Source organism: Simochromis diagramma, unplaced genomic scaffold, assembly GCF_900408965.1.
Source record: "Simochromis diagramma unplaced genomic scaffold, fSimDia1.1 OVJJ01000102.1, whole genome shotgun sequence".
NCBI lineage: Eukaryota > Metazoa > Chordata > Actinopteri > Cichliformes > Cichlidae > Simochromis > Simochromis diagramma.
Genome location: NW_024387116.1, coordinates 72,774 through 86,557, shown reverse-complemented (window position 1 = coordinate 86,557; position 13,784 = coordinate 72,774). Strand labels below are relative to the sequence as shown.

General features: G+C 38.7%; 1 protein-coding gene across 1 annotated transcript; it reads right to left on the bottom strand.

The window, feature by feature from the left end:
* Positions 1 to 1,554: 1,554 nt before the first annotated feature.
* LOC120743265 (ornithine decarboxylase-like) lies at positions 1,555 to 8,629 on the bottom strand. Its single transcript, XM_040046849.1, has 9 exons — positions 8,611 to 8,629; positions 7,459 to 7,580; positions 6,040 to 6,312; positions 5,782 to 5,954; positions 5,478 to 5,694; positions 3,972 to 4,058; positions 3,135 to 3,297; positions 2,913 to 3,034; positions 1,555 to 1,884 (listed from the first exon to the last, which is right to left on the bottom strand). Exons 1-9 carry the CDS (start codon positions 8,627 to 8,629, stop codon positions 1,594 to 1,596), a joined length of 1,467 nt encoding a protein of 488 aa, XP_039902783.1. The 3' UTR covers positions 1,555 to 1,593.
* Positions 8,630 to 13,784: the final 5,155 nt, after the last annotated feature.

The window sequence follows — 13,784 nt, the reverse complement described above, 5'->3', positions numbered from 1 at the left end:
CTTTTTTTTAATGGTATGATATTTTGTCATGCGATTTTAAAGCCGGTCCTACAACCGCATCCAAGAATAACATGCGGCTTATCTCAGAACTGTCGGTGAAAATTATTCTTGGAGCTAGGTTTAATTGAGCTGCATTTTAAAGAGGTGCAATTTCACAATTTGTGTATATTTTCTAAGTTCACTATTTTGTCATGTGTTGAGAAAAACACAGATTTAAAAATTACATGGTCTAATATTTACATTTAGCATATAACTGCAACATGCTTTTTTTCGTTTTTTTTTTTTAAAGACTCGAAAGGACTTGAAATTCAAAATTTCAGACTTGTGACTTTACTCGGACTTTTACACCAGTGACTTGAGACTCGACTCTGACTTGCCTGACATTACTTGAGACTTGACTTGAGACTTGAGGATAAAGACTTGAGACTTACTTGAGACTTGCAAAACAATGACTTGGTCCCACCTCTGATCTCCCCTGTCTTAGACACAGAGTCTCCTGCTTACAATCTTCTCTTCATGATTCAACAATTAAGCATGTAACACATTCACAGCAGATCAAGGATACAGAGTGATGCACACTTATCTAATAAACTAATAAGTGAATATGTTCTGTTAACTCAAAAGTATAACGAGAACTAAACTACATACAGCTCACACACTCTATATTAAAGGGTATAATATGATCTACAGCAGTATTCTAATTCAACTACTTTGATTACATATATAAGGTAACATATAATAACAGAATAATCTAATACCATCATCAAATGTGAGATTTACAAGGAGGGAAAACAGTACACCTCTCTGAACAGTGTCTGGGAGGCTGTGGTTGCTGCTGCACGCAATGTTGATGGTGAACAGATCAAAACACTGACACAATCCATGGATGGCAGGCTTTTGAGTGTCCTTGCAAAGAAAGGTGGCTATATTGGTCGCTGATTTGTTTTTGTTTTGTTTTTGAATGTCAGAAATGTATATTTGTGAATGTGGAGATGTTATATTGGTTTCACTGGTAAAAATAAATAATTGAAATGGGTATATATTTGTTTTTTGTTAAGTTGCCTAATAATTATGCACAGTAATAGTCACCTGCACACACAGATATCCCCCTAAAATAGCTCAAACTAAAAACAAACTAAAAACTACTTCCAAAAACATTCAGCTTTGATATTAATGAGTTTTTTGGGTTCATTGAGAACATGGTTGTTGTTCAATAATAAAATTATTCCTCAAAAATACAACTTGCCTAATAATTCTGCACTCCCTGTATTCTGTTCATCTCGATGTGGCATTTTCAGTGTGGGAACATTTTTAGCAATTGGATAAGACTCCAGTTTTGATTTTATGTGTTTGCTAGCTTAAATTAACTTTTAACTTTGAAATGAACTTTTTTTTTAACTCTAAACTTTCAATTCAATTCAATTTTATTTATATAGCGCCAAATCACAACAAAAGTCGCCTCAAGGCGCTTCATAAGAGAAAAACCCAACAATCATATGATCCCCTATGAGCAAGCACTTTGGCGACAGTGGGAAGGAAAAACTCCCCTTTAAGTTACATTTTCTTATTCTTTTCTCAGTTATTATCTGATCATTAATTGATAGTGTTTTTTAAGCAAGACTGATGTATGGCGAGCCAGGTCTTAGCTGTCACAACAGGGTAAATGTGTGCCCTTTCAAAGCCGTTGAAGTCAGTGGATGTACTGAGAGAATAAGCCCCCATGTTATCAATAAGAAGCCAGTCCCCCACGTGCAACTCAGGAATCCAGCAGCTTTCGGTGACTTTGTCAGAGCCGGCGCAGGTTGGACCCCAGATAACAGAGTAGTATCTCGGTTCACTGTTGTCAACAGCCTGTAAAAAGGAAAGCAAATGAAATATAAAATCCTAATCGCACTCTCACAATCTAACCATGTGAATTCCATACAATACCAGGTTTAGTTGTAATGAGCTATAAGTGAAAAGTCTAGGTTTATCTTTTTTTCCAAGCAATGAGATTTAAATTTAACAATTCAAGATGTAGTAAGACCTTAGTCCCATTGAGTAACAAAAGTAAAATGCGTGATATCTGACTGATTGTTGTTCGGTATAACCAAGTCAATTCATTTGCAGAGCTGATGATGCACCAAAAACTTCCCTGTGATTGTGTTGGATGCTGCAGTCAGTCGAATGATGATGCAAACTTGTCTGCAAACACACACTCAACAGTGAGTAGTAGTGAAATGTTGTAAAGATGTAAATACAAACAGTTTGCCTTTCACAACTTGTTGGTTACAGTGATACAGTGCAATACTTACTTTGAATGCAAACAGTCTTCCATTTTTAGTTTGCGTCACATTGTTCACAGTTTAACATCAACTGTACGGTTTGCAGAAAAATTTGTGTCTTCTGTATAAACGAAGGGCCGCTATGGCAACTGCTACTGACCTGTCCCTGGGACAGCAACCTCCCACAACCACTTCCCAACCCATCAGGGAATACAACTTTTTCCATTGCAGTTGGTGGCTAAAAGTGGGACACTAAGCATCTCTTGGCCTAGCCATGACTAGAGCTTAAGTAATCAATTTCCCAGCAAACTCCAGTAGCTATTTGAAACCTGTTGAGGTACATTCAATCTTTCCTAGTGATCGTGGTTGCCAGGCAGCCACCAACCAGTTTTTAAGGCCTTTGTGACTTAAGATTAAAAAGGAAGCTTATGGAGGTCGCATTCTGAGTTCTATTAGTAAGTCGTGCTGTTCATCAGTATTGATCAACAGCACATCTTAAATGTCAGTAACATAAACATATATTAATTGCCTAACTGTAACCATGATTTCCATGTACATGGTATGCTATAACCACAATCTTACCAACTTTACCACAAGAAACTGGATATAAACACACACTCAAAAGTATGGTGATTTTATATTATTTACCCTAAGAGGCCATGGTTCAACCTTGTCGTGGAAAGGATCATTGATGAGGCAGTTCAATGATCCGTATACTCCATCACTAATGTAGTACATCATCATCTTCTCAGAGCTGTAGTCCTTCCGATCTGATAAGCATTTACCTTTATATTTGAAATTAAGTTAAATTTAAATACAAAGGCACATCATTATGGAGTATTTAACTTGCTTTAAACTGCATATCTGTACATTTACCACTGCGTTCATCTGTGTCTTCAACTCTTTTGGAAATGACATTTACTGCCAGTGTAAAGGCTGAGTCGACATAGAATCGGCCTGGTTCTGCGATGATCTCCAACCCATTGGCAGGTGGGAATAATTCATCCAGTGCTTTATTAATGACTTCTGAAAACTAAGAATGCAAAACACATTAGGTTAATGGATATTGCTGAGCTATTAATACTTCTGACATTTTCTTGACACTTTAAGATGTTCTGTAGCGATCAGTACCGCTGCCTTTGAGGTCTCTACCTGTGCTTCTATGAAGTACAAGAGAAAGGTGATTCTAAATTGTGGTAGATAAACATTCAGAATGAAAAATACTAAGGATAGAGTTTGTGTGATATTCTAGACAACAAAAAGAAACCCAAATGCATATACAAAATATGCCGTCTTTATGCTGCTGATGAATTACTTTTCCTTGGAAACTCACCTCTCTTCTCAAGACAGTAACACGTATAGGTAGTTCTAATCTATATCACACTACTCTATAAGCTGTAGTAATCAGTAGTTTTACATTAAAATGATTGATTTTAGGCCGAACCAACAAGGTCCCCTTCGCAAACAAGAGAAAAGATGAAGGAAAGCGATAACGTGACCAGCATCTGAACAGAATGATGTCTGTTTCGTCACCAGGGCAGTCAGGGTTCTAACACATAACTAAATGTGCATATGCTTATTTATTCCAGATATTATCACAATTAAAAGGAACAACTCATTGTAAGTTAAAATTCTGTCAACCAATGTTATGTTTGAATGTCCTAAGCATGTTCCCTCTGTATTGTACAGTGTTTTTATTAATAATACCTCCTCAAATTTCACTTCAATGAAGTTTTCTGTCCCAGGAAAGCCTCCACCAATATCCAAGAGGCGCATCTGGAAGCCCGCTGAATTCTGCAAAGATATAATCTGTTTAAACTTGAGACTTTGCCATGTAGGGTTTAGCTGAGAAGTCTTCTGCTTTGTATATATTAATAACATTGTTTCAATAGTTTCCTGATTAGTTTGTGGGCTCAGTCACTCATTTCAGGTCATACTGAATACAACATTAACCCTTTAAAGCCGGTCAGAGTGGGCACGCTCTGTTTTGCATAACTATTTTTAAATCCCAGTAGATCTGCAACCACGTAAGCTAGCGCAATAATTTTTTTTGCATATGAAACCGGAGGAGTTGTACTTACATCTTATGCCTTCAGCTTGCCCTAGGTCACGGTTTCCTTCTAGATATAGCTTTGCAAAAACTGCATAAAAAAGCACTTGCAGCAACAAAAACATAATATTCCAGAAACACGCTTTGCCTATCCAATCAGCTGTTCGTAACGCTTCCTATGTCCATCAGCGCAAACTATCGCATGTCCGCAATGACCTACCCAAAACCGGAAGTGACGTCATTTTGCAGAAATGTAGTTTTTTGCCTTCAGGGCCTTATGAGCCTATACTGGTGTTTTTAAAAGTTATGTTTGACTTTATGACTTTCTGTGTCGTTTCTGGGATGTTTAGAACTCAAATTGCACTGCTGGAAATAGTTTATTATGATACATATGCTGTTTTTTTTTTTTTGCAAATTTGCATCATGATATTTATTTTCGTTTTTCCTGTAGTGTATAAAAATTGGTGTATTTCAAAAATAAAACTATAAAGACACTCAAAATAAATTTCCTGTGATGGGAAACTATTTTGTGCAACTTTTTCGTATTTGCAGTTTTGAGGGATAAGCCTCTTAAATTTCTCTAATTAGAACTATATGTTAAAAAGACAAAAACTATTTAAAATATTTTTGTAGTTTATTGCACGTTTTTGAAATTTATGTAATTACTATGCACTTAATGCATACATATTATTAAAATTTGGACTATAATGGTTGTATTGATGTATAGCAATTTGGAATGCTCCCAAAAATGTCACTACAGCATGTAAAAATATAATATAAGCTCTGGCAGACTTGGTCCTATGGTAGGTCTTAAAGGGTTAAGTCCATTTTATAAACTTGGGTCATTTTAAGTTACAGAAATGAGGAGTGTGTGCAGTGTCACAGTTACATTCTCGCCTTGCATCATCACATTGGTCTTTACCTTAGCATTAATATGAACACTTGATCACAATAAGATAAAACTTTCAGTAATATTTCATAATTTAAATCAGATCTTTAAAGCAATACTGAATGAGTCATTAATAAAGACATTAAAAAATACCTTGAAAGTGGTAAATTTAACAACTGATCATCACAACCAATCCATATTAGTGGCAGTTATTCGAAATTAAATGTACAGTACAGTATTCTTATGAAGGTTTGTTTGTGCAACAATAACTTACTGCTATATCAAAAGCATATCGAGCATCTGTGATAGCCTGCTTGAAGGCCAAACTTCCAGTGCACCCACTGCCTACGTGGAAGCTGACCCCAATCACCTCCAAGTTCAGCCGTCTGGCACATTCCAGCAGTTTACTAACTGAGGACAGTCTGACTCCAAACTTTGCATTGAGTCTTAGGAGAGATTTGGAGTCATCCACTGCAATTCGCATTACTAGCCTACAAAATGCGTCCAAACATTAATAGTCAATACTCTCAAAAGACATTGCATAAAATGCTGAAACATATTAGCAATTGCTTACTTACTTGGCTTGAGGATGGGTAAGAGAGATTTTTAAGAGTTCCTCCTCATTATCAAAAGTCATTACGTTCACTCTGTGAGTGCGGGCATATCTGATGTGGGACCGTGGTTTGGTAGGATGGGCATAAATGATCTTATCTGGGGTAACTCCAAGGGACAGGGCCAGCTCGATCTCAGCCTGCGTCAGACAAAGAGGTGTTTCACATGAACAAACTCACAAGAACATAAACAGAATCCCCAAATCATCTTTGAAACACCGGTACCTTGCTGGCACAGTCAAAACCTGTGTCCAGAGCGATGAGCATCCTGATAACTGCTGGTGTGTTGTTGCACTTTACTGCATAGAAAGGTTTGACCCGAGGCAACCTAGTGATCCACCTGTTGTGCTTTTCTAATATATCATCAAGATTTAACACATGGAATGGCTCATCTTTGCCCTGAAAAAAGAAACATTTTATTTCAAAGATGTCGAAAATCTCTGGTGTATTCACCACACCTGGGATGTGGTGTGCCGCTAGTCGACAAGATGAATTATGTCATTGTTAACATTTTAATTGATTCAGTAAATTATTGTGTACATAAAGTTATGCAGCCATCTGCCACCAGATGGCGCATCATTGTCGAGAAATGCCATAAATCTGTTAATCTAGGCCTGATCTTTTTGTTAACACGATCAGAATGCGATGTAAGCGGCGGAAATGGCAGATGGGTTCTGCCTTAGTGATACAGTTATTGATGCACAATGCAAGGGGCTGCACAATTAAGTGACATGATTCATTATTAAAGAATGTGATTAATGGTTTCAAATGCCTTTGTTTAATGAGTTTTTGACACAAAACAGATCAAAAGTTTAACATTTTAGACCCTTTTAGACTCGTTAATTAGTCCAATTTTTTTATTTTAGTCAAAATTAGAAATTAATCACCAGGACAGAGCGTTCTCACTCCCGAGGCGTAACATGTCGACGTTTTGTCACGTCCCGCGGCGTTCCTGAGGAACGCGAAAGGAGACCTTCGGCGTTCTTATGGTACGCGGCGGGTTATGGCTGGAATCCAGTGCAATGACGCTCCCGCGGTAATAGACGTTCCAGCCCTGTATTCCAGCCCTAAACCTAACCTTATCCCTAGCCCTGACCATAACCTTATTCCTGACCTTAACCAGGACTATAATGATGTTAAATAGCGTGTTTCTAAGCGATTTGAAGAAAAAGAGCGAACATGTGTAGATTCAGTCCAGACGGTTCTCATATTTCCTCGTTTTTCCGAGGTCGTCATTTAGGAACGTGGTGGGTAGCCGAAAACGTAATATAGTGACGATTTGTCACCTAGCGTAAAATGTTACACTTTGGGAGTGAGAACGTGTTGACCAGGAACATCCCTAGCGATAACCCTTGCCTTGCATGTGTTAATTGTTTAGGCACAAACAACCTTGATGTTTGAAGGCTTTCACTGACTTAAAATTATGCCTCTGAAGTATGGTAACAAAGTATTTGTACATCGTTAATTCTCATATCTTATCATAATCATCATTGCCTCGGTATGAGGAATAATAATCTCTGAAATATAAGGTTTCACAGAGGTCAGGGACATTGCTAAAACTATCAGAATGGGCTTAAGTTAGTGGTAAAAGAAGTGGAAAAACTTGATGCACAAATATTCTTGCATGATGCCTCTGATACTCACCTGTGAACCAAGCTCTTTCACCTTTCTGTCTATCACATCAGTGATGCTCCTTCCACTGTCCAGGATTTCAATGTCATCATTTTCAGGGGAAAAAACACGCACCATTGATTCATTTATGGTAGCTGCAGGTGTCAAGAGCAAAGGCACGTATAAACAAAAAGTGTTACACAATGTGAGATGTCGGAAAGTATGAGAAAGAGAGAAGGGAAAAGGTGATGCATTTGAGAAATAAGTATAAAATAAGCTGTTCAGGAAGGTTCCGTTTTTTCCTCTAGTTTCCTGCGAATGGGAAAACAGTGACTTTGGAAGACGGAATTTTGTCATTCACAGTCAAAAATTTCAGGGAGAAGTGGATTAACCACTGTGCAAGCACTGTGGACTTGTAATTTGGGGCATTTTCTGTACTCATTTTTGCAGTGTTGGAGGACTTTGGAATAAATCATTGCTGCCCGATTCTGACTTCATCAGGTGCAGCCGGGAGAGGACTGCACGACTGGCCAACGTGTACTTTCTTTTCCCTCTGTCATTCATCTCAGGACCGGTATCAGAAGTCAGTATTAACATACAGTTAAAAACATAAAACTCGTGTTGTGGAGGTAAGCATCAACGACACAGCTCTCAGTTCTCACTCCTTCTTTATTCGTCTCCAACATCAACTGCGCATATCGCGCCACAAAACACAGGAACACACTTCCTATACACTGGGTGTGAGTGGAGCCCTCCAGTGGTCCACCACAGTGTCATTGTTTTTTATTTGATTGCGTCTTTACTGGTCATAACATAGTCATATGTACTGTCTAGTCTTCTGCTGTGTTTAGTCAGCCTTGTCTTCATGTTTGTTTATCTCTTGTCTCCGTGTTTGGCGCCCCCTTTCTATCCCCCCTGCAGACCAATATTTGGGAATTTTGTCCCTGGGCTGATGTACTTCGAGAAAATTCTCCTGAGTTTCTCCAATAAACCTGCTACATAATGGATGACAGTATTTTCTGTTCTCCGACCTCCTTTCCTACCTTTAGGTGAAACATCTTAAAGAAACTCCAGTCACCTTCTTTCCAAGCTCTTTAGACTACCATGATCTGGATGACAGAGAATCTACACAGACAAACACCAATGTTCATGTCCACACATCAGATCATAAAGTTTTTGGCTTACCTTCCTTTGTAGTGTCCATGTTCTCCGGTGTGAAGATCTTGCAGAGAACTTCCAGAAGTTCAAAGTAAAACAACGGCTTGATCGGCTGGTTTTGTTAGTGGCATTTCCCCACCCACTTTTTTACGTAAATTTGACTTTAACAGTTCATTAACTTTCACACAAATAATGTTGAACTTTAACTCATTTTAACTTGGATTCTTTTATTAACGTGTAGGTTAATAATTAAATTGAGGTTTAGGTTAGTGGAGACCCTTACGCTAACCTAAACATAAGCTTTTACTCTCTAAAAAAAAGTAATAATTTGCATTACTAGAGACTTTTTGCCTGTGTAACTGCATGAATACATTTATATGTATGACCTCATGAACACATCTATTTAATTATTACCCAGAGTAATGGTGGCAGAACACTAAGATCAGCAGTAGTAGTACAGCATGGAGAAAAGAATCAATTAGAAATAAGTCACATAATAATTTCTATTGTGAGAGTTAGATTTTAATTTGTAAGCAAGTTTTGATCAGCTGACTACCACGATCGGGGAAACACACACTGATTATTCTTAATAAATCGGTGTGCCCATGTAGCGTGCTGGCTAGACCAAAATGCGGCAAAGGCTAGTGATGGGTTGGAAGAGGCACGTACTTACTTTAGTAACACCTGGTGCGCTGACCGTGGCTTCGGAACCGGTGTTACGACTGGTCCACAGGCTGAACCAGGATGGAAGAATGAACAAAGCTGAATGAGTAAAACACTCATGGCATCTGAGGCGAGCGGTGGCTGACAGAAGCAAAGGTTTCGGTGCTCCTGACATGAAGGAACCAATGTTTGAGCGCAGAACAGGTGATTCATCTCCCTTTTAAACCCAATGTCTGTGGTCACTTGACCACTACCTGACACTGACCTGTGCTTCTCTAAGATTTAATGATCTTTCTGGATTTAGTTAACAGAATTCAACAAAATATAAGCAGATTTTTCACAAACTACACGGCCGAGTTCCAACTCCTAGACGCCATCAAGCTTATAGCTAATTTGGTTGACTGAACATTAAGAGCATCAGCCCTTTGAATTGAATTTGATGTCTCCACACTTGTAACTTCACACTGACCATGAACACAAGAGCCTACTGTCCATCAGTTCAGCATTGCTGTGCATTACTGTAAACTTAGCCACTATACCTCTTCAGCCTGTAAGCATACTAAACTCCCCAGTTTTCATGCAACCTGTAATTAACACTTAATTATGTTACTTCAAATTTGTTTTTCAGACACTTCATAAAATCATAATCTAGAAACAAATAATTTTTGGGGATATTATGAGTAAGCTGTAAATTGTCCATTGATGAGCAGTGTTTACCTTTGAAAATAATCTCTCATTGGCTTCTCCTATTCTTCTTACATCTTTCTCCATCACGGAGTGTCACACTTTAACTTATATTTTCTCGCTCTGTGAAATGTGACTTTATAGTACCATATTATCCCAACAGAGTACTTATTGTTATTAAAGAACAACCACTGTGATTACACAAATGGTGATATATATAAATAAAATAGAAATAAAATAGAACTTAACTGAAGTCCAAAATGATGTCTAGTCTAGAAAACATGGACCTTACCAGATGCTGTTTTCTCCACCATAAGTAGCTGCTTGTGTGTGATGCTTCCTGAGTTAAGTTTTTTTTAAATTCATAACTGAAAAGCTTGCTTTATTATGTTAAGATCAGATGGGTGGTTTGGCCATTGAAAAATGGTTAAAGTTCCTTTAACCCTCAAGGCACCCAATGTTTATTCAACTAAGCTCGGACATCAGGGACAGTATTGTTTCTTTTATTGTTGCAATTATCCATCCATCCATCCATTCGCTTCCGCTTATCCTTTTCAGGGTCGCGGGGGGCGCAGGAGCCTATCCCAGCTGTCATAGGGCGAGAGGCAGGGTACACCCTGGACAGGTCGCCAGTCTGTCGCAGGGCCAACACACAGAGACAGACAACCATTCGCACTCACATTCACTCCCGCATTCACACCTATGGGCAATTTAGATTGTTCAATTAACCTAACCTTCAATGTTTCTTTTATTGTTGCAATTATTATTTTTAATTAAAATGACAATACAATCTTCAGGCCCCATCTTATCTTAATGACCTTGTAGTACCATATCACCCTATTAGAGCACTTCGCTCCCACACTGCAGGCCTACTTGTTGTTCTTAGGGTATTTAAAAGTAGAATGGGAGGCAGAGCCTTCAGTTTTCAGGCCCCTCTTCTGTGGAACCAGCTTCCAGTTTGGATTCGGGAGACAGACACTATCTCTACTTTTAAGATTAGGCTTCAAACTTTAGCTTAAAGCTTTTTTTGCTAAAGCATATAGTTAGGGCTGGACCAGGTGACGCTGAATCCTCCCTTAGTTATGCTGCAATAGACGTAGGCTGCCGGGGATTCCCATGATGCATTGAGTTTTTCTTTTCCAGTCACCTTTCTCACTCACTATGTGTTAATAGACCTCTCTGCATTGAATCATATCTGTTATTAACCTCTGTCTCTCTTCCAGAGCATGTCATTATCCTGTCTTCCTTCTCTCACCGCAACCGGTCGCAGCAGATGGCCCCGCCCCTCCCTGAGCCTGGTTCTGCCGGAGGTTTCTTCCTGTTAAAAGGGAGTTTTTCCTTCCCACTGTCGCCAAAGTGCTGCTCATAGGGGGTCATATGATTGTTGGGCTTTTCTCTGTATCTACTGTACAATATAAAGCGCCTTGAGGTGAGTTTTGTTGTGATTTGGCGCTATACAAATAAAATTGAATTGAATTGAATTGAAGTACAATGCAATTGTTTCAGACAGTTGTTTCAGGTCTCTCTTATAAAAAAGACATTGAGTCTCAATGGGACTATCTGTGTAAACAAACAAATGGGCAAAACATTAAATGGCAGTCAGTGATTCTATGTCACTAGCAAATAAATAACAAAATTCTCCAGAAATTGTATTTTCCATAAAATGGTTTCTTAACTGGAGCGTCCATGGTTTTTGGATTGAAGGAACAATTCAACAAATGCTAAATTGGGGCAGTGTAAGAGCTGGACAGCTTTGAGGATTCAATTCGTAGCTGTTAGAAGCAAAAATTTAGTGTTGTTTTTGAGTTTATTTCATTTTGGTTTTATACAGCTGAGAATTCTCTGACAATACAGAAAATACAGAAAGTTGAACTTAATTGAAATGAATTAAACTAACAAACAGAAACGTACTGAACATTAGAGTCTTTGCTACACCACTGTCACTCATCATATCATGTGACATGATAATTAATAGTCATAATTTCATCAAATTACTACTGTTTTTCCACATTTTGCTTTCACCTTGTCGAGTTACTGCTCAGGTTTGGATCTTCCTGATGCAGTGAGGCAGAAGAAGAGAGTGAGAGACATTCATATATTATAATAAGTAATGAATTTCAGGTATCTTTTCCACTTGGTTAACTTGCACAGACAAGGTTTCCTATTAACTTGACTTGAACTGTGAAATCAACAAATACGTTTCATCACATTCTGCTGTGTTTGGCAGGTTTCTCTGTGTCACATTCCCGTGGAATTTTTCACCACAGAAAGAAGTTTTCTTCCCATGTAGAGTGCACCTAGGATGCTAATACTCTTCTCAGTTTTTACAGAGTCAAACTCAAAGTAATGTTGGTACTTCCAAGCATTGGTCATGCTCTGTCCTGCTCTCCATGTTATCTGTTGTTAATCTACACACATCTGTTGCCAGTGTTGGGAAGGTTACTTTTAAAATGTATTCCACTACAGCTTACAGAATACATGCCCCAAAATGTATTCTGTAACGTATTCTGAATACTTTGGATTACTTAATATATTATCATGCTTTTTACAACTGCATGAATGTACTATTGCTGTGATTTATTACTATTACTGAAGGTCCGCGGCTCCGAACCGTAGTAAAGGGACCTCTGACTAATACGTCGGGTTTGTGTCGGGCTCGTAGCCAAAAAATAGCTTTACTTTGTTGTCTGGGTCAACTTTGCTAGCGAGAGACAGAGAGAGGCGTTGAAAGACTGCTCCAATGGGACTTATTGTTTTCGGAGGAAAACACGAACACAGCGTACAATTGAGTCTTAATAGCTTACTTACAACTGGGCTCGTCAGGCACTCTGTTTGGCTGCAGTGGTTATTATTATAGTTACATGCTTCCAGCTCCCGCTTCTGCTCGATGACAGATCGTACTTTTCCACTCTCCTTTTTCTCCCTCCTCGCGCTCAAAGACACATAACGGGTATGGCAGTCCATTCTCCCTGCAACACGGACTACACTGCCCATGAGGTGGTTCTTTAGGGCTATGCCTGTAGCATTCTGTAGCTTAGCACAACAACAACAACAAAAAGGTGCTCTCTCACCCAGGAAACACACAGTCGCAGAGCACGCATCACCCTGTAACCATGGCAACCGCAACGCTGCTGCCTGGAACAACAGAACATAGCTGTCAAACAAAACTCAAACAGTCCTGACCCACGACAATATGAAACAGGAAAATACCGCCATGTAATCCATTTATTTCAACAAAGTAACTGTATTCTAAATACCACCTTTTTAAACGGTAACTGTAACGGAATACAGTTACTCATATTTTGTATTTTAAATACGTAACGGCGGTACATGTATTCCGTTACTCCACAACACTGTCTGTTGCTACCCCACGGACATCGCAGGATCGTACGTCATTGTCATGGACAATCTTGGTTTAGTGATGCAGTCACATAGCCAGCTGACGGATACTCACTACTTAGAGAGAAGGGGGGGACTGTTTCATTCGTTATGTCACAGATTGCAGGGCTTCCACGCAGAGCGTCTGAATAACTCTATGAAATTTGTAGAGTCTATGGATGTGCAAGTGCAGCTCTGAGTTCAACCGGATTTTGAACGTTGTCAATAGAAATAAAGTATCAAAGTCGATCTTACGTGCTGCACAATAATATTCAATAATTAGTATTTACTGTTATATTCACATAGATTGTCACGATGATGTTGTTTATTATATTGCTCTCTTTTTTTTGCATGTTTTCTCTTTTGTCTTTCTCAACAGGTGATCCAGGTGATTGATATATGTATTTTTTGTCTGTTTGTTTTGTTTGTTTTTGTTTTTTGCCCTTAATCACCGTTCCTCTTCCCCGCTGTTTTTC